General features: G+C 37.9%; 1 protein-coding gene and 2 long non-coding RNA genes across 4 annotated transcripts; 2 read left to right on the top strand and 1 right to left on the bottom strand.

Moving 5' to 3' along the window:
- The first annotated feature begins 790 nt into the window (after positions 1-790).
- LOC111874102 (myeloid differentiation primary response protein MyD88) lies at positions 791-14,428 on the top strand. Of its 2 annotated transcripts, none has more exons than XM_023869324.2 (10): positions 791-1,071; positions 1,216-1,345; positions 3,344-3,528; positions 5,208-5,303; positions 6,856-6,983; positions 9,155-9,323; positions 9,992-10,157; positions 11,355-11,517; positions 12,188-12,344; positions 13,807-14,428. In XM_023869324.2, exons 2-9 carry the CDS (start codon positions 1,218-1,220, stop codon positions 12,308-12,310), a joined length of 1,158 nt encoding a protein of 385 aa, XP_023725092.1. In that variant the 5' UTR covers positions 791-1,071; positions 1,216-1,217; the 3' UTR covers positions 12,311-12,344; positions 13,807-14,428. The 2 variants fall into 2 exon arrangements, with proteins under 2 accessions (XP_023725092.1, XP_023725093.1); XM_023869325.2 differs by lacking the exon at positions 791-1,071 and adding an exon at positions 1,678-1,700 and having other exon boundaries at positions 1,268-1,345.
- LOC117283060 lies at positions 10,219-16,453 on the bottom strand. The gene is made up of 3 exons (XR_004514064.1): positions 16,296-16,453; positions 12,578-12,701; positions 10,219-10,982 (listed from the first exon to the last, which is right to left on the bottom strand). It is a non-coding gene; the product is annotated as an uncharacterized LOC117283060 (long non-coding RNA).
- LOC111874104 lies at positions 16,104-20,358 on the top strand. The gene is made up of 4 exons (XR_002844479.2): positions 16,104-16,238; positions 16,795-17,287; positions 18,649-18,747; positions 20,222-20,358. It is a non-coding gene; the product is annotated as an uncharacterized LOC111874104 (long non-coding RNA).
- The last annotated feature ends 286 nt before the right edge of the window (positions 20,359-20,644 follow it).

Below are 20,644 nucleotides of genomic sequence, written 5' to 3'. Positions count from 1 at the left end.
ATTCCACAAATGTAGTTGGACAGTGTTGAGACTAGGAGTCTAAAAGGTTTCATGCAGACACGAAAATCCTAATTTTGCTATTTATTATTTCAAAGTAAATGGGCCAATCGGGCTCATTAAAATAAAATTATTTAAATGTATGCTGCATTTTATACTACTTGTTTCTTTATGAAAATTTGATATTGAACATGGGCATGCAGTCTCAGATGTGAACACTTTGACTTTTACTCAGCAACTTCGTATGCATGATTTCAAGACGAATATGAATAAAACAACTGTGATATGGATGGTACTTGTGTCATTTTAAAGAGCTGCACGATAGAAAGGGCACAAATGAAACAGCAAGTGTTTAAAAAAGCATAGCTTGCTAAGGCCATTACTTCAAATGGGATGGCTTAAGTGCAATATGTCAAACCTTCAATGGATAAATTCATGAAACAGTCAATTTTTTGGTCTGGCATTTTACTCTTACGCAGGACATCCTTTCTCATGCCAATGAAGTATTTTCGTGCTTATATTATCTCTCACAAAACGCTAACGTCGACTGTGCTCACGATACATCAACCGATTTTCGTACTGCGAGGTAGTATGTGAAGGTCGATATTTTCCGATTTTCATTTTAAAGTTAACAAAAGCATTACTTAAAATTTTGCGCTCAGATTTTGAGTAAGGTGGTGGCATTACTGAAAATATTTTGAGAGCTTTTCAACGACGTTTATCACATCAACGGCACTCCAATTTCCGTCTTTCTAATTTTTAATTGTAAGAAAAAAATGTAAATACAAAAGATGCCTAGGCAATGCCCAGCCGGCTTTCGTCTTTCTGAACACGGACTAACTGGTGCTGTCATCTATTGGCATTAGGTGGTAATAGGCAATAATAGGCACTTATCAAGGGAATCGATGTGTTTGTGGTAAATATAGGACGTATATTATTGTCAGAGATCGGGAAGGTTTACGGACATGGGCTATTGCAATGGCAGAGTGATCTGATTACGTAGCCCCGTGGTCAGGACTTCATGATCTGGTGCTGAGGTACTAGAGTTTTTGTCAGGTCAACAAGAAATACACGGTATGTTGAACACAAGGTCATTGACAAGTCACTTAAAAACAGTTTTCAGCCTTTTGACATTGTTAATGAATAGCAGCAGTAACCTCATTAAATATTAGCACAGTTTAAATTCATGAAGTATACTGTTTGCCCTTTTCATTGCAGACATGGCAAGTGTTGTTGATCCTGATATGTTTCAAGTTCCCTTAGCTGCGCTTTGTAACTCCACAAGGGAAGCACTTTCCACACATTTGAATCCATTGAAAGTTCTTCCAACAGATGAAGGTCTGCTGAGGTAAGTGGCTGGTTGTAAATGTGTCGAAGAATACATTGTATGGCATCAGGTTTTAATCTTGCTTGGAGCATGGATGTTTCCCCCGTAATTGCTCGTAATACCACTTGGTTTATTTGTAATGAAATATAAACTTATCTTCAAGTATTTTCTGATTGGAAGTCATGTTCTGATAGGTCTGAGAACATGATTAATTTCCAAATGCAGAACTTCTGGCCAAATTGGAGGCAGCAGTGTGATTTAATCCAAGAATGATTCTCAGAACAGTCACTTGGCCAGTATCGTTTGAGATTGAGTATTGCAAAAATTCATTGACACTTTTTATTCTGTTGCAGTGTTACCATATGGAAACACAGAGGTAAAATGTAGAATTGAACTGGAAAGTAATGCATTTACTTGTAGTTTTTGTTTAGATTTGAACTATTGGGGGCACGTGGTAGTGTAGTTGGTTGAGGCACTGTGCTACAAGTCAGAAGGTCGCGGGTTCAAGTCCCGATGAGGTCATTGGATTTTTTTCAATTGACCTAATCTTTCCTGCCGCACTGTGGCCCTGGGGTTGACTCAGCCTCTAACAGAAATGAGTACCAGGAGTATTCTTGGAATATTCTTGGGGGTAAAGGGTGGCCAGCACATAAAGCTGACAACTTTGCTGCCATCTGTGAGCCAATTGTGTAGAAAATGTGGGATCCTCAACATCTCACAACCCTATGGGCCTCCACAGCCTGTTACAGGGATACCTTTACTTTACTTTTACTTATGAACTATTATGTTTAGTGCGTAGTCCTTTGGGTTATAAGATCATATTATGCTGGATGGAACTTCTGTATATTTGAAGAGTACAGCTTCTGTAATTTTGAATGGTGAATCAACATTTCAGAGGAACATATCACTCCCATGTTCACGGTCGAAGAGTATGCAAAGCAAGGAACCGACTAGACACAGGCAGATAGTAGAACAATATGTTCCTCCGAAAGATCAGCTTTTTTCAAATTACATGATGCTACAACCCAGAACCCTTCATAGAGAACCTCAAATTCATCTTCCATATATTTCTTCTGCTTCAGTGCGAGGACTGTGAACCACATATTGGTTACCATGAAAGCCTTAGATATTGTATAATAATAGGGAGGAGCTGTCCTTCAGATATGATTTGCAGCAACAAACATATTGAATGAGCATTCCCACAGAGCTGACATGGTGCGGGCCTCCATGATGGAGGTTGGTCAGGTAGTTGACAGTCTATTAGCATGAATAGCTAGTATGTTACAAAATGTTACACAGGTCCCAGGAAATGTGGGCTCTTGAGGACTTGGTAATAAACCTTCAGGTTGTATAAAAGATGGGAAATTCATTGACTAGTTGACTGATTTGGCTTCTCAAGAAGGACTCAGATTCATGGATTTAGCCAGTAAATATGTATTTATTCTGTTAAAGTGTTCAGTTTGCTTCATATTTTCTTGTATCTTTTCATAAAATTTTAGATTTTTATGGCGTGAGTGATAAAAGCAATTGTCTGATTATCAGGATTTTTATTTGTTCTGTTTAAACTGTAAAGATTATATGACATTGAATGCTTCAGAATGATGACTGTGAAGTATGTGTGGATATGGATTTGGAAGGAGGCAATCATGGCATATTTCAAGGTGTTGTTGTGGGATATGCTTTGGAAGTCTGAGAAAAACCACAAAAGAATCGTAGAATAAGTGGGAACCTGGCTGAGATTAGAACCAGGTCCTTTATAAATATAGATCTAAAGTGTTACTGCTACGGCATCCTTTTCCATAGTAGAAATGTAATTCTGTCTTTCATTTTTCCCTGTGTTCAAGTTTTACACTCTGTGACAATTGTTAACACTGCCTGAAAGTCAGATGCACTGCATCTAGCAGAAGGCAAAACCAGACAACAGATGACTTGCTTTTATAACTGTTACCTTATCAAGTTGTGCAGTTTATAATTATGCGTGTACAGAGATACAGCTTATTGAACTTGCATATTTTGCAGGGACTGGCGAGGGTTGGCCCAATTGGCAGGTTTCAGTGGTCAAATGGTAGCTCTTATGGGGTCCAAACCTGACCCCACAGCACAGGTGTTAAGCCAGTGGCGGCAAGGATCAGTTGGCCTTCTGAGATCTATTCTTGGCCAGTTGGATCGTTGGGATATTGTGAATGACACACAAAATATGATGGGTGAGACACTGCCTTCAATGTATATAGATTCTAATTTTCATTTCATGCATTCTGTTGTGTTATAATATACAATTTCTTTAATAAATCTGTCACAACACAATTATATTAAGGTCAGTGCCAAGTTTGGCTGTGCTACATGTTTTGGCTATTAAAAGCCATCATCAGGCAAGTACATGGCTAACATATGTACACCACTAAAATGCAGTACTAATAAAATTGGATACAATAATATTAATTATATTAAAATACTTGGCCAAAAATACAATAAATTAGATTGTATAAAACAAAAGTTTNTCGCTTGCAGATTTACTTATACTTCTTCAACCCTGAAGATGGGGGCGATACGTTCCTCCGAAACGTCGGTTAACACCACGTATACACGGTGCCAAATCCCAGAAGACTGCTTTCTTCATAGTCACCGCCGTGAAAGCCTCAAATCTTACAAGAATAAAATTCTTCGAGTAATGCTTTACATCATCGAGTCAGTCATTGGTTTTGTGATTTTGTTGTGTTCCCATGGACAAATTGGAGCATTCTCTATGTTGTGTGTATATATACACAACAAAATCACAAAACCTGTCTAGAAAATGTGGGACCCTTGACGTGTCACAACCCTATGGGCCCCCACGACCTTTTACAGGTTTTATTTATTTTAATTCTCCAAGGCACAATAGATCACTGTGGTTGCGGTGCAAGGGCCAAGAAGGCCCAACCCTTATACATTCATTCATTCATTATTTTAATTCTTATTTATAAAGGTAGGCTGTGGATTTAATGTAAACTTCTGGCCTATGGTATCAGCCCCAGATGATAGGTGAGGATGACTGTGGAGCAATTGGTGGAATGAAGATTGGCAGGGGAAACCAAAGTACTTGGAGAAAACCTGCCCCAGTGCCACTTTGTCCATAACAAATCCCACTTGACCAGACAGTCGAACCTGGACCACCATGGTTGGAAGCGAGCGACTAACCACTTGAGCTATGGTGCGGCCTGAATGGCAGGATACTCGTCTTTCATAGAAATCCAGAACTTGTCCACGGATAGGTCAGGAAATCTCATATTGAGTGTACAGTCACACTTGTTTCCAATTAATATAAATATTAATTGCTATTATACTATCAAGATTATTGAAATGATCAAATAACTCATTTAAATACTGAATAACCATACAGAATTTTAATGATTAAAACGGTAATNTCCCCCCCCCCCGATATCTGTCATGGAACCCTAGGGTTCTAGGGAGCCCTGGTTGAGAAAGGCTGCTCTAGAATGTAATGGAGCTGGGGTAGCTCAGTTGATATAGAGACAGGCTCTGGGCTGAATGGCTGGGGTTCAATATGCCTCCCAGGGGCGACATATTGCCCAACTCCACAGTTTCCATACCAGTTTTGGGGCCTACCCAGCCTCCTATCCAGTACGTATCGGGGGCTCTTTGCCCGAGGGTAAAGCAGCTGGGTCATGAAGCTGGCCGCTCACCTCCATCTAGCTCCGAGGTCAAGAATGGCGGAGCTGTACCTCTAATCTCTGTACATCTTCATGGTGTGGCGCTTAATTAATGAAGCAGAGTGACAAGTTTGCTTTTTATGTTACCGTTTTACCCTAGAGTTTGGGGAGGTACTGTCTTTAGATACACATCTCTGGGTACAATAATGAGGCACTCTGCTTCTGTTCTGTCGCAGATCATGATGCTGTTCTGTTTCTGAAAAGGAAGGAAGAAACCGGGGCCTCTGCTCCTGAGTTGGATGCTGATGTTGATAAGGAAATCTTAACCATAGGTATGTATGTTTCTCTTAACAACTGAACTTCTTATGAGAGCAAAAGAGTGTTATTCAGCACGTCGCATACTTTTACATTTTGCTATAAGATTAACAGTATGTGTGAAATATAAGATTAAGTTATACAACCATATTGATTTCTGTGAAACACTATATAAGAGTAGAAATGATTCTCTTCTGACAAAAGAAATATATTTTGATACTGAAAAAGTAAACATATCTACTATTTAAATTCTTGAAAATCTTCTCTAGTTTAATTTAAAGATCTGAAAATTATTTTAGATGTAGTTGAATATGAACCATACTTGTTACCCATATTCATGATAGAAGGTCAGTTTCATGTCTTATCCACCTGGACATAAACTGATCTTTGCGCTTTGCCAAATTTCAAGATTTGTAATTCATTTATTTCTTGATAGATGTCTGTATGTAATATCTCTATAGACAACTGACATGGTGATGAGCAAAGTTAAATGTTGTTGCGGGGTTCGCAACCCTTTTTAATTTTAGGAACTTGAGTCTGTGTCTTGGATCATGCCCTCTACTAAATTTACAGCACGTCAAGAAGTTGACCTGCTTCCTCAGAGAAAAAATGTTATATCTACCCTTGCCATTCCATAAATTAGTGGAGTCCTGGAGTGTTTTCATCTGGGACCTATCCTTCACCAACAGCTGGTGTAATCTGATCTGCGTGAGGGTTCATGTCTCGGGACATTGGTCTGCAAGTTTAGTTTTTAGAGAGGTTTTAAGAAGAAGAGGAAAGTTGAAGGGTGCATTTTGTCTGGGTTGGGGCTACGAGAAGGCTGGCCAGGCTTACGTCCACCAGCGCTTGTATGTAATATACACTAAGAATCAATAAATCCTCTATTATCTGTAGTGAGTATTTGCTCTTTGTGGTTGGAATACCCGCTCCAGCAGCCAACTGACCATCACCATCACTGAATTATTACGCTACCGCTCGGCCAACATAATTCAGTCGACCGCCAACATCTTGGGTCACGACAATGTAACAAAGGAAAAGAAATTAAAATAGTAGGAGGGCAGCTTTCTCTAAATGAAGAAAAGTGTTTCATGTGATATCACACCCTCAGACATTATGAGACTTGTTATAATATCAGTACTGATAATTTTAACAAAATCTGCTATATTCATAATTCTTATTTATTTACGTCCATAAACTGTTACACAAGTACAATTTGACAAGCCAGTTTAAACCATCTAAAACACTACAAGCCAACAACCCTTAAAAATATACAAAATGATACACAAGAGTAAGAACAATACAGTCATCTTAGGATCATCGTCCCACTGCTGAAGCTTAGCAACCTCGGATGACAACCCCAAACAATCCAATATAAAGCAACCAATACACTTATACCATGTAAATTGATCCACACCACATCAAAACCAACCTGAGCCACCAAGAAATTGTATGTTAATGTTAGTTATAGTGTTAGTTGTCACAAAATAGCCAACTGGTGCATGTGGGCAGGCACCAGAGAACCTACATCAAGTGTAATTTTGCTGATTGTGAACTTTTCTTTTTTCCTAGCTGATGTATATAGGCTAGAACAGGGCATGGAGCCACAGCGTTATGATGCCTTTCTCCTATTTGCTGATGAGGATCAGGATTTTGCAATGCAAATTATGGATAGGATGGAAACAGAATATGGACTGAAGGTATGGGAACCTTGCAACCATGGTAAGAATAGAATTGTCCGATTTGTTTGATATGTGTTGATCAAACATACCAATTTCTTGTACATCATCTGCTTTGCCAGAATAGTTTCCACGTATAATCTTATTTACTTTTCTTTGTTACTTCATCTTTCTTGGGTTCAGATATTTTCTCCAATACTTTAGCATACTCAGTATAGCGACTGGCTATGGGCTGGATGGCAGAAGGGTCAGAGTTTGAGTCCCGATGGAGTCAAGAATTTTCTGTTCTCGAAGTCGTCCAGACTGGCTCTGGGGTCCACCCAACCTCCTATCCAATGGGTACCATGGGATCTTTCCCCAGGGCTAAAGTGGCCCGGGTGTGAAGCTGACTACTCATCTCCAGCTAGTGCCAAGGTCAAGAAAATGTGGATCCATACATCCACTCTACCATACATCTTCATGGCATAGTGCTTATTTCATTAAGCACAGGGACAACTTTACGTTTTACTTTGTTCTCAAGCACTGTATCTTATGGTGTTATGGGATGTGACAACATGAAGTTTGCTTTCAGGCACCTTATCGTATGATGTTATGGGATATGACAACATGAAGTACAAGTATGCTAGATAAGCAGTAGTATTTCATTGGGTTCTATGGCATCCATCCTCAGGTTGCCCTGACTCTTACTGTTATTGCCAAATTTAAATATGTTTGCCAGCCATTGTAATGGTGGATTTAAAATCCTCATTCCTGAACAACAGAGGTTTAAATAGTGTTGGAGTGCTTCACTGCTGGGATCTTGAGTTTATATTCTGTTGGAAGCATGTATGTTTTTTCAATCATTTCCTGTTTCCATGCCTACTTCCATTCCAAGAGCTTCAGTTGCTTATATCAGGGAACTTCTGCATTTAAAGATTTGAAGGCTTGTCTTGGACTAAAGGGAAATGCAAAGAGAAAGTAGGGGGGCATCAGCTAATACAAATGTGGGGAGAAAAATATTGGAATTGCTGATGTTCATGTGTTCCTGCTAATGGGTGGGATTAAATGTTTTATATAGGCATAACTGACATGGATGGAGAAGATCAGTTGGACCGATTATGTGAGAAATGAGGAAGTGTTATTTAGAGTCAGTGAGCAGAGGAATATCCTACACAAAATAAGAAAACAGAAGACTAATTGGATTGGTCATATCTTACGCAGTAACTGCCTTCTAAAAGAAGTAATTGAAGGAAATATAAACCAGAAGATGAGGAAGAAGATGTAAGAAGATGCTGGATGACCTTGGGGACAGAAGAGGATATTCTCATTTGAAGGAGAAAGCTCTAGATTGCATTAAATGGAGGAACTGTTTTGGAAGAGACTGTGGACCTGTTGTCCGACAGATTACTGATGAACTGAACTGACATGATTTTAATTTTTTTCATTAGGTAATCTCTGATTGTAAATCTTCGTAAAAGGATTCAAGTGATTTCTTTATTTTTGCAGAAATTCGCACAGTGAACAAAAATAACCTGCTTTATGATGCTGGCATTAATTCTGTAGCCGCATAGTGTAAAATACATTGATTTTAACTTGATTGAGTGCAAGAGTTTTGGGTTTGAATTATCTATGGATTATATATATTTTGCATTTGCATTTCATTATAAATAGTTATCCTCATTACGGTACTCTGAAATTTAGGGTTTCTTATTTGTCTGTTGTCTCATTGTAGTACCACTGCCACTGGGTGAAAATCCATTTGCAGTTAAATAATAATAAATATATCCTTGGCCTAGTCCCATGTGTGTGTAGCACATGAATGACTTACAGATCCTGGCAAGGGAATTGAGAGAGGCATGGAAATCTCATGGAAATGCTCCAAAAAATTATTATTGACTTTATTTCAGTTGCAGTGTGTAAAAAAAATTGAGAATATAATCACAAAAACATGGTATATTTTTCACATATGGGTACCAAAAATTATAAGCAATCTATTTCTTCAATTGAAGTGGTATCTATCAGTAAGTTACATCTTAGAATAAACTCAAATGATTTTAGTAGAATATTGATTATTAATGGTGTTTTTTTTTATCAGAGGTCTCATGCACATAGTAAAATGACTATTATATTATTTATGGGATATTTTCAGTCAAACATGAGACATAAGTTCTTTGTGTTTCTAGACTTTATGTGAATTTTCTTTCTGTAAACAGCTATGTTTGCGAGATCGTGATTTGGTGGGTGGTCTGACCTTTGAACATGAAGCCATCATGCGTCTAATTGCAAGGCGGTGCAACCGACTAATTGTCATAGCCTCACCAAATTTCCTCAAAAGTGAAGCCAATAAGTTCTTTGTTACCTTTGCTACAGCACTTGGAATAGGTAAGTGTCAAGATTTTTTTCAAGAGAAAGTTTCTAATTTAAGAAGTGAACATCCAGAAAATCTAAGTACGTAGAGGTTTCCTCTACTGGCCTCAACTACTGTGAATGGCTTTCGTGTATACCATACATAATGATCCCCGAATCTTATTCTGCACCAAGTGACTACTGCAATCTCTGCAATGAAATTTATGCCACAAGAAGAGTTGCTATGGTAACAGTAATCTTACATTTTCAGATTTATTTGCAGTTTATTTAATGTTGCTGCCGCTAGCTCTGACTGTGTAATACTGAATGGTAGGATGATTATGAATAATGAATTGGAAGGGATATGAATGGAAACTGTGGTAAGAGTTACTCACTCTTTACCTATCTAATCAGTGTAATTTAACCTTACCAAATATTTGGATATATACAGAGTGGCCCAAAAGTCAGTTAACTACTTAGTTAAATGTGCATTAAAATCCATTAGAAATTTCTTTATCACTTACTGACTTTACAAAAGTTGTTCGAAGTGAGGTCCTCCATGTTCAGTGCACAACTCACAGCACTGTGATTCATTTCTGTAAATTGATTGGCACAAATCTGAACATTCCCATTGATACAACATGTTTTAGGTTAACTTACTTTTGGGCCACTCTGTGTATCTTCTGATATTTAGAATTTTTTAGATCAAAGGCTACGCAAAGTGGTGCCAGTCATGTACCAGAGGTGTCAGCTGCCTCCAGAGTTGACCTACTACTTCTGGCTTGACTACTCCCGGGCTGGGAAGCTGTATGACTTCTGGACGAAGCTACACAACTCCATACATTCTCCTTCTAATATGCAGTCTTCCAGGTATTTGAAGCACAGACAGTTCAGTAACCAGAGTTTCAAAATGCATATTTTGTGGTACAGTCTTCATATTTATTTATTGCAGATACAAATCTATTTTTTATCAAGTTATTCAGCTTCAGATGTATTATACAATGTACAGTTCCTACTCCTGTCATGCTAGATTTATGGCAACTACATTGTCAGATGGGTCATTATGTTACATAGTTATTAATTTATAATTGTGACTGGTTACATTATGTAGAAAAAAAAAAGCATGGAATGGAAATAGTTATGATATTTCCCAGACATGGATAATAATTATTATCCATATTATTAAATTATAATTTAACATGTCCACACCCAGTAACTTTGCTATAGGCTTACCACCCAGTCCCCTATTTTTTATGGGGGTACACTAGTGCTTTGCTTTATTTCACAGTAAAGTACTGATTAGCAAATGGTCTATAGGTGACCAAAAAAATCACAAAAGGGCAGCACATGTATGATATGGTGAGTGAGGAAAATTATTAAATGTCTTCACACGTATTACTATCTGATGTAGGTAAGGTACGGGGGCAAATTTTATAATAAGAGTAGCACTGTGGTTGCTAGTAGCTAGATGGCATCACTGTACTGAACAGGCTGGTCTATTGGTAATGCTGTAGACCTGTATTGAGGAGGTGCTGGGTTCAAATCTCAGCCAGGACACCAGCTGTCCTTATTGAGATGTATTACAGTTTTCCTTAGTTCCTCCAGGCACATACCAGGGTAGTACTTCAGTTTAACCATGATAGCTTCCTTCCAAATCTTCTTCAGTTTATCATTTGACACTGTGCAGTCTTGATACTGAAAGCATCATTAAATAACCAACTAAAAAAGAAGCATTCATTTAAATATCTTTAATTCTGTTCCTAAAGTTTGCATATATTTAATCCATGTTCAACTTTAACACTTTTGTGCCTGTGGCCAGAGTTGGTCATTAATGGTGCTTTGTCCTACTGTATCCAACCAAGGTTGGATATTAACATGTTGTGAGAAGACACTCAGAGTACCTAGGGTTTCCTCTTTCTCTAGATGGTACATGTAGTTAAGTTTTGCTAATCGTTTCTTTACCCTGAAATTCTGGAGACCACTAGTATACTGCTAAAATGGCCAGGTTGGCCGATTTGCTAGTAGTTAAACTGTTAATAATGCAGTTATTTGTTCTTTTACTAATAGGACTAACTTACCGGCTATTAAAGCTAATGGTGAAGAAAGCTGTAGTCTCAAACCCCAACCTGTGTTGGAACACAACACTGTCATTTCTTCTAATTGGAAGGATGAGGACCCTGCAGATTCATGCAGTCTAGGAAGTGAAAACTCAAGCACACTCAGTCAAAACGTGAGTTCTCAATGTATATTTTAGCCTCATGTTGGGCACGGGTTTTTTTATTGTCAGAGGTTCACCCATTTTTGAAAAGCGTTTTTTGTCACAACTCTGAAGTAACAAGTATTGAAGGTCTAGTGGTTACAGATCGAGAGGTCCCGGGTTCGATTCCCGGCGCTACCAGGTTTTCTGAGAAGTAGTGGGCCTGGAACAGGGTCCAATCGGCCTTGTGAGCATAATTGAGGAGCTATTTCAAGGAAATAATGGCTCTGGTTTAGAAAACCGAAATTGACGCCCATGGGTATTCGTTGTGCTGACCACGCGACCCCCTCTATCCACTAAAGTTGGCACTAACTTTGCCAACAAGCAGCGGTTGCTCGGTCGGTATAGTTTGCTTGTAGACTCAAGCCACAGAGTTTGTTTTTATTTTTTTTATATAGTTCCATTTTGTGTCAACAGAAGAATTGCAGAAATTGCATTTTGCATGTCTGCTCCAGTGTTGCTTTGTCCAGCACATCCCACATGAATTCCCCTGGGATTGAACCCTATTCTTCATAAAGAGATGCAGGTGTTTGTCTCTGTGCATGCTCATGCCCTACATAAGATGCCTTGTATAGGTGACTGAAATTGAATAACATTTACTATATTGTGTGCTGTTCTGTTTTGCCCTTTGCTATCATTTCAGTTTGAAGCTTCAGTTTTAAAGAAGCAAAAATCATTAAGTTTGGAGTCTCTGAAGTCTAAGACATTCACAAAGCTGTTGAATAAGATATCAAGAAGAAAAGCACAGTTAGCAGAGGCTACATGATCCTTTGCAGTGACTCTCATCATAACGGGTTCTGGTAAGTTTTATGTTTACTTCATTTTGTCATCTTTTTTTGTAGATCTACAGTAACATGGTAACATTTCAGAATATCTGTTTCACCTGACTGTTTTTAATGTCATTAAAATTAGTTAAAGCTGTTTTAACCAATTTTAACATAATTCAACAATATTGAGAACTAGTTTTAACTGAGTTTTAGAAAAGTGAACTAGAAAAAGCAATACAGTGCAGCAGTTATGTAAAAGTATTTACCTGATGATGACCGTATAAAGTTGAAACATGTCATAGAAGTAACATTTATTGGAAAAAAAAAGTGACCATGTAGCACACCAACAGCCTACAAGCACAAGAAGAAGTTGCACCTTCGAGACTGTTCCTGCAAATTAAATTGTAAATCAGTGCAGTGGGGTGCTGAATGTTCATGCTAGACAGTGTTCACTGGCAGGGGCGGAAGTGGCAGCATGAGTCATGGAGATGTCATGAGGAAATTCATGTCGAAACTGCTGCCTCCTCTTTCTTCTATGTAATTTAAATTTTAATTAGTACTCTATTAGCTATGGTACTGTTTTCACATAGCCAAGATAGCTCAGCTTCAGTTTTACCAAGGAAATGGGGCTTTATTGCTGCCAGGAGCAGTTCTGGGCCCAACCCACCTTCCTATCCACTTAGTAATGTTTCCTTGGGTATAAAGTGGCCAGGGTGTGAAGCTAACCGCTCATCTCCATCTAGTGCTGAGGTTAATAATATATGGAACTAAACCTCCATTCCTATATGCGTCTTAATGGTGTGATGCTTAAGTTTACTTTTTATTTGACATGATATAATTTGCTTAAAATAGTGGTATGCACTAGAAACACAGTGAAGATCAGTAATTTAAATGCCTTAGGTTAAGCCACAGTCAGAATTAAAATAAAGACCCTTAATTTTTTTTTGCTTAGTGGGGGGTGGAGTCCATCTGGGTCCACTCGGCATGGCTGCCACTGATTGGCCTATTGTACCTGCCCCGGGTGATTATGATGATGGAGAATTTGCTGGAATGGAGATTGGCAGGGTAAACCAAAGTACTCGGAGAAAACCCGCCCCCAGCACCGCTTTGTCCACCAAAAATCCCACTTGACCAGACCTGGGATCGAATCTGGGCCGCCGCAGTGGGAAGCCAACTACTAACTGCTTGAGCTATGGTGCAGCCTGACCCTTAATGTTAATATCAATTATTTTCACCTATTCTGCAGGAGACTTGCTGTTAAACGGTGAAACTCTGTTGCATCATGAAAGAAACTGATATGTGTTACTTATTAAAAACTAAAGAATCTGTTGTCCACAAAGTTAACAGTTCTTACATCATTGGTTGGAACCATTCTGATTTTCACAAGATCTTTTCTACATTTATAGGCTGTTTTGAGATAAATATGAACCAAATTATGTGTGAATCTCAGTGCAAATTATTGTGATGACAGTTAAAATTGTATTGTTTGTTTCAGTTTACAGTGCCACAGCACAAGACATTGCAGAACCTTCACCTGTCACAGACATAAACTCAGAGGGATCAATCATTCATCCTGGAAACTCTGTACTTGTACTGAATTTTATGGCTTTTATTGGTTAAAAAAAAAACACCAGCCATGTATCATTCTCTGTCTTCCCTACTGATACATATGTATCAATGCATGGCCTAAGTAACTTTACTATTTACTGGGATGTTTTCTGCCTTGCTGGAGCATACATATTTGAGCTGTATCATGACAGCGTCACTTGATGGAAGGTTGCTCACATGTCTGCCTGTATATAAAATGAGTGGCCATAATGAAGGAGAGTCAACATGTGTTCGTATTCTTTATGTAAGGCTTCATTGTGCACTACCAGAAAACTCCGTTACTGATATACAGCTTCATCAAGTGCTTGGGAAAATTCCATGTCTTTGAAGAACTGACCTCTTCCACCTCTTGAAGAATCCCACAAGTTCATAATTTCCAAAGAAATTCACATTAGGAGTTAGCTCTTGTGTCAGACTGATAGTTGTGGATTTGTTGGAGGCAGAATATGGATTGATTGTGGAGGTGTTAGCGTGATACATTTCAAAGTTTCTGGGATCACCCATGTAATAATGTAGTATTACAACATAACAGAGAAAAAGTACTGAATGAGAAAAAATGTGACACTTTATAGCCTGTAGAAGACTGTAATTGAATCAAGAAATAGTGGGAATGCAAAATGACAGGTGCTTAATCTTGAGTTGAGAATTGGACACCAACCAACTATTAATTCACTAGATAGGGTGCCTGTGTTTCATTGAGGCAGAAGTATCAGCCTGTGAGGCAGTTCTGGAATGAGAGCATCTGTTGCCATGTTCCAGTCATGGATGGAAATGATGATAATCTAGGCTTTGAAAACATTGTACTCTGGTCAGATATGGAATACAGTAATGTTGCCTGAGTCATCAAACAGTTGAGAAAAAGGTGTCAGTCATCTGTATATTAGCCAATATTCTCCAGAGTGTCAGAATTTGATCATGAAAGCAGTATTTCATCTTCAGGTGATAAATATACCAAATCTACATTCCAAAAAGCTCCTAAATAAATTGTTCTCCCTGTTCTTTATATTCAAAAGCATTTATTTTTTTATTATGGGAAAAAATTATTGTAAATACAAAAAAAAAGGCCTAGACAATGCCCACCGGCCTTCTGTAGCACATTCTTATATACATCTTATTCTATTACAGTGGTCTTCCCACGTGAAAGCATTTATGTTTGCTTTCTGTTTCGTATTGGTACCTGTTGGAGAGTTGTCTAATTTCTTGATGATTCAATAGGTCATAGGGTATGTTCCTTTCATGTAGTGACTCAGGTTTTAAAGGTAATTGTCTTAACAGGAAATAATATAAGTAATAATTTTTATAAAAAGAAATGCAGGTCATGTATCTGTTACATTTGTTTGAATAAGGTTGTGATAATGTTAAAAGATACTTTCTGAGAGATTAATTTATTACATTTCTGTTTCTGCTATATTTGCTTGACACTAAAAAGTCATATTTGGCACAAGAAACCTGCCCATAATAATGCATGTGATTTGTTTTATTATAACTCTCCACTGAAGTGGCTTGTTTTATGGGCTGCCTTCTGAGAATGCAATGTATTAAATCACATTTTGAGATATAATGACAACTTAGCGTGGAATATTATGCTGTGTCTTCTGTAGCTGTTATCTTCTTCATTAATATGATCATAAATGACAAATCTACCAAATGATGTTTTATCCTGCAATAATTACCATGTTAATAATCAAGCCGATTCGAGATGTGCCTTGTAGGTCTGCAACTTGTGTTCACAGACCTTTTTCATGCTGAATTTACATCAGGAAGACCTTTTTATATTTCAAAGGCATTGCAAGACTCGATTAAAGGGAATTGAAAATGGTTAATGTGATGTGTCAAAAGATGGCTGGCATATCATGACAGTTACAAGATATTGGGCTGGTCATGTGACTTCAAATACTTTGATGGCTGTTAAATGTGAATAACACCTTTGCATCAATATAAGCTGCACCCATAAAATTGGATGGCCTTCAAATGAAAGAATTCACTTACATCATTACAGGCAACAGTCAAAAGAGTACGTCAGTTTCATGTTGCTTCATGTAGTTACACATGTAAGTTGATTATTTAAACAGAGTTTAATTTTCAGGTTAAATGTGGGAAATTCAAGTATAATGCATTTCTGTTAGGACTTCAGTAATTGGTAACATTGATATGAATTGTTTTCTTCATCCCTTTACCATTTTACTGAAGCTATAATGTCTTCTCTTGATCATAAGAATAAATTAATTAAGGTCGTCGTTCTGTCTTCTCACGCCGTTCCAACCGATCAGAACTACCATAATATTATGACAGGATCAGTTTTATTTTCCATTGCAGAAGGTAAGTGCATGAAATTAAAAAATACAATTATACATTACGTCGGACGAGCATACCCACCTAAGATGGTGTGAGCAACTATTAAAACGTAAGTTTCCCGCGGGTTGATAGACCACTGTTGGTCGCGGTGCAAGGGCCGAGAAAGGCCGCCCCGTTTACATTCATTCATTCCTCCGTGTTCACCTTCTAATCTAAGACACCAATTGCCTGCTTGAAATTTGCGACATTTCCCGGATATTGCGGTTGTGTTGTAGTTTACAGTTTCCTAGTGTGCCCACACCCTAGGAAACTACACGGCAACACAATAATGAGAAGGCTGACATGCACCGTTGCTTGGAAGTGGACTTAGTCTTTCGGCGAGTTGCGTTGCCGTTTCCTCAATTTGCGCTGCTCCATTAAGTAACTCTTTCAACTCAGGCTGATAACAGCTCTGTAAATTGCAGTTGCCGGTCTAGAAAACCGAAATTAACGGCAGTAGGGATTCGTTTATAGTAGAAAAAATACTGTAAATACAAGAAAGGCTTAGGCAACGCTCACCGAGTTTGTTTGTTTGTTGCAGTTGCCGGTTTCCTTGGTGCGCCCTCAGCCTGTCCAATATGGTTGGTTCCCACAGGTGTTGAAGCTGACAAGATTCCAGTTTTCATCAATAGTAGTAGTAAAACAAGTGAAGTAACGTGTGCTTGTTGTGATAAATTTAAAATATAACTACAAAAGACCTTAAAAGAATTCAGATCAGCACAAAAAATTATTGACCTGCTACAAGAAAAGATAAACACCCCGAATCGGACCGTAATGTTACTTGCGTCACAGCGATAATTTGATACAATTGGAACTAAAAAAATGTAGAATGAGTTAATGTGCCCTCGTCGCGTCGGAAAAGAGACAGTAAGCCAGGAGTAAACTATGCTGTTCCAATACCTATCATTGCAAACCGCTATGAGCTACTAAATAACCTCAACCAGCTGACAAATACAACACAATGAGAACACGTTAAACAGAAAAAGTGACCGAGGCCGGGACGTATGGCAGATGCAGAAGACATGCAATAACAAGTAAAGATTATTTCTTATAATCATTTCTGTCAAAGCGAGTGATCTAATAATTAATGATAGGGAGGCACACTGCCCTCAGTAAACTAGTTATAACGAAACTATTCGGGTAACAGTGGTTGAAAAGGAAGCAGTCCTACCAAACAGTAAAATAAATCAAATTGAATCATAAACAGAACTAGTAGTACAGTAAGATCCTATGGACTATAGACACCCCCACGTAGGTCACATTCCTCTTTTGTGGAAAAATAAATTCAGTGCTTTTAATTTTCTTTGTGTTATGAAATGCTCTTCCACTTCTGTTTGCATGCAAAGTATTAGAAGAGCAATCAGGATTCATGAAGCGGTGTCATATTATGTTTTTGCTATAAATAAAACAGTGGGAAATTGAATAAAGGTTCATTGTGTGTTGATTTTTATAATATGTCTAGGCATTTCTTGAAATACAAATAGACATACTGTGGCAGGTCTCAATAAAAAACTCTGCTCTCCATTGCAATTGAGACGAACAGCTGAAAGCAAGTATACACTGTCTTTACACTTGTATTCAGCCAGAACCAACACACAACAAAATTTCAGTTGAATTTACCTTAATTTTATATAACTTTGACAAGTCACAGTTTTTAATATCTATATTGATGGTAATCAGACAGTGGGAAAGCCAGCTGTTATGTTTTAATGGTTTTTCTTTTGTTGGGTGTTAGCCCTTAATAAAAATGTGATGCAAAGAGATGTACATTTTGTAAAACAGAATGTGAGATTATAATTTTATGGTTTAACTTGAAAAAATTAAAAACCATTGGCTGTAAAGAAATATAGTATCATTGGATTAAGAATCATTATAAACAGAGGAATTTCATTTAATTATTTGGGTCCACAGGATCATATTGTAATGCAATTAAGGTTAGTAATAAAATCATGAGGTTCAGCTCCACATGCATTATCAGAATAGTGCTATAAATAAAAACATTCCAAAGGATACACAGTTAAAATTTTATAAAACTGTGGCTTGCAAGTCTCACTGACTGCAAGAAATTCAGCAGACAGTCAATTTGAGAGGCCTGCTGTAGGAATAGTTTCATAAGTTCTTCCCTTATTTTAATGTCTCAGATTTTACTGAAATTGAGGAGGAATGTGATGTGCAGTCCCTATTTTGTTTGGATTCAGTTTTACCACAAGAATAACCTGTTAAATTGTCTTCATATATGTAAGCTTTCTCTTCATTTGCACAAAGAAAACTCAAATAGGGATTTGATTGTTTTCTATTAGTGCAGTAATTATCTGTGTACATTTCAGAGTGGCATGAGTAGTGTACATGTAACATTCCTTGCTCATTTTGGTTATTCATTTTCTGATTTAAACAGATGAGACACCAGTCGACATGCTGACCACTGAAGTGCTGGTCTTCGACATGGAACCTGATGTAGATGTAGGAGTTGCAGGGGCCCTCCATCTGTCAGTCAGTAAGGGTTATCTGGAGCACAAGCTTCACATTTTGTTCATCTCCAAGCATGTTCAGCATCCCGTTGTATTGAGGCATCATCCTATTTTTTAGTAACGTATCCATCAATAATAATATGATAGGTCAAATCAATAAAATGCCCGTAGGCCTTTACGTAGTACATAAATTTACACATTAAAAGTGAATGTTCACACTCCTCAAATTGTCTTGGTTTTACATGTATTTTTACTAATTTATATTCACAACATGTTTCGGCCTCATTGGGCCATCATCAGATAAATTCTATCCTCTAGTGAGACCACTGCACTATATTTGTTATGAATATAAATTAGTAGAAATACATGTAAAACCAAGACAATTTGAGGAGTGTGAACATTCACTTTTAATGTATACATTTATATACTAAGTAAAGGCCTACAGGCATTTTATTGATTTGAACTGTCATAGTATTAAAATGCATTTTTAGTGAACAACATATTCCTAATATCTTTTTAAAGTTGTATTATTGACGGGTATGTTAGTAAAAAATAGGATTAGCTTCACATTTTCATGGGAAAATTGTATTGTAGTTGGTTTATCTGTTTGCTCTGTCTCACTTAACTGGAGGGTGGGCACGGTGTTGTACTTGTCCTACTGTTATTTCTGTTGGTCATATTTTGAACCACTGCCTGGTATGTAGGACAGATCGTATGAAGTTTAGTTGAGATCTGATGCCTGGATGTAGGTGGAAGAAAAAGATAAATAATTTCTTCTTCTCAAAACAGACAATTTAGATAGAGGTTTATATTGTCTTGAAATGTCAAGGCAGTGAAGTTGGAGTGATTTTGCCTACAAGGAACTGCTATTTTCATGCAGCTACATCCCTGTCAGTGTTACCATTGTCTTGAGATTATTTGTTGCATTGTTAGATGAGAGGAAGTGAGAATCACAGATTCAGAATAGAGGTTATAGAGAGAATGGTCATGAGGAGGCTTTGTCACTGCACTGCACTCATGAGCAGACAAGTCATCATCTGGCATCTAGAGAGGTGCCTGTTAGTGGGTAACTCAGCTCTTCCTTCTGTAAGATCTGAGCTGTAGGGACAGATGTTCTCAGTGCTCTGGTGTGTACAGAAGCTGGAGGGAGTACAGCATAGCAGCATATGCAGATTTATCGTGTCCACTTGATCCCTATTGAGTCATCCAGTAGCTGTCAGATCTTCTCCGCAGCAGACCTTAGGGAAGAGAGTTGCCATGGGCACAAGGTTCAGCCACTTTCTTTTATTATGGAATAGAGTAGGAGATTTTGAAGGGTAAAGAATATCTGAGTTTTGAATAGTTTGTCATCTGCTCTATAACTAAGTCTCATCTCATCTCTCAGGATTGAGCCATTTGGGTATTAGGGAGGTGTACACGATGAAGTAAGCAAGCTCGTCTGCTTTTGAGGCCTAGACTAATTAAGGAATTTAATATATAGCATTGCTTTATCTTTTTCAGAGATGAAGAAAAGTTTGTGCGTCGTGAGCACTACAGTGGTCCGACCTCAGACTTCAAGGAGGAGGAGGGCTACAAACCAGATGTTAAACTCGGCTACACAGATGATGATGGACATGTGCTTAATGCAAAGGAGGCTTTCAGGTTAGCACAGCTAACAGTATATCTGTTTTTAAGATAGGATGCACTGTGGAGGGTAGCCTGTCCAATGGTAGTACATTCTTTAGAAAAAAAAGTTCCCACAGTAATTGCCTGTTTAAGAAAAAAAAAATATCCAAGGAGGAAGCAGCTTTTCAGTGGAAACAGACAAGATTATGGGTCCGCCGTGTTTCTATATCATTCATGCATGCCATCCTCACCATAATGTGTGAACCAACTGATGGATTTATGTGAAACTCTGCATTGTCATCATGCCAATCACATGTT

This window comes from Cryptotermes secundus, unplaced genomic scaffold (assembly GCF_002891405.2).
Source record: "Cryptotermes secundus unplaced genomic scaffold, Csec_1.0 scaffold2359, whole genome shotgun sequence".
In the NCBI taxonomy this organism is placed as follows: Eukaryota; Metazoa; Arthropoda; class Insecta; order Blattodea; family Kalotermitidae; genus Cryptotermes; species Cryptotermes secundus.
Note: the sequence above shows the minus strand (reverse complement) of the source record. Positions and strands in the feature narration are given on the sequence as shown.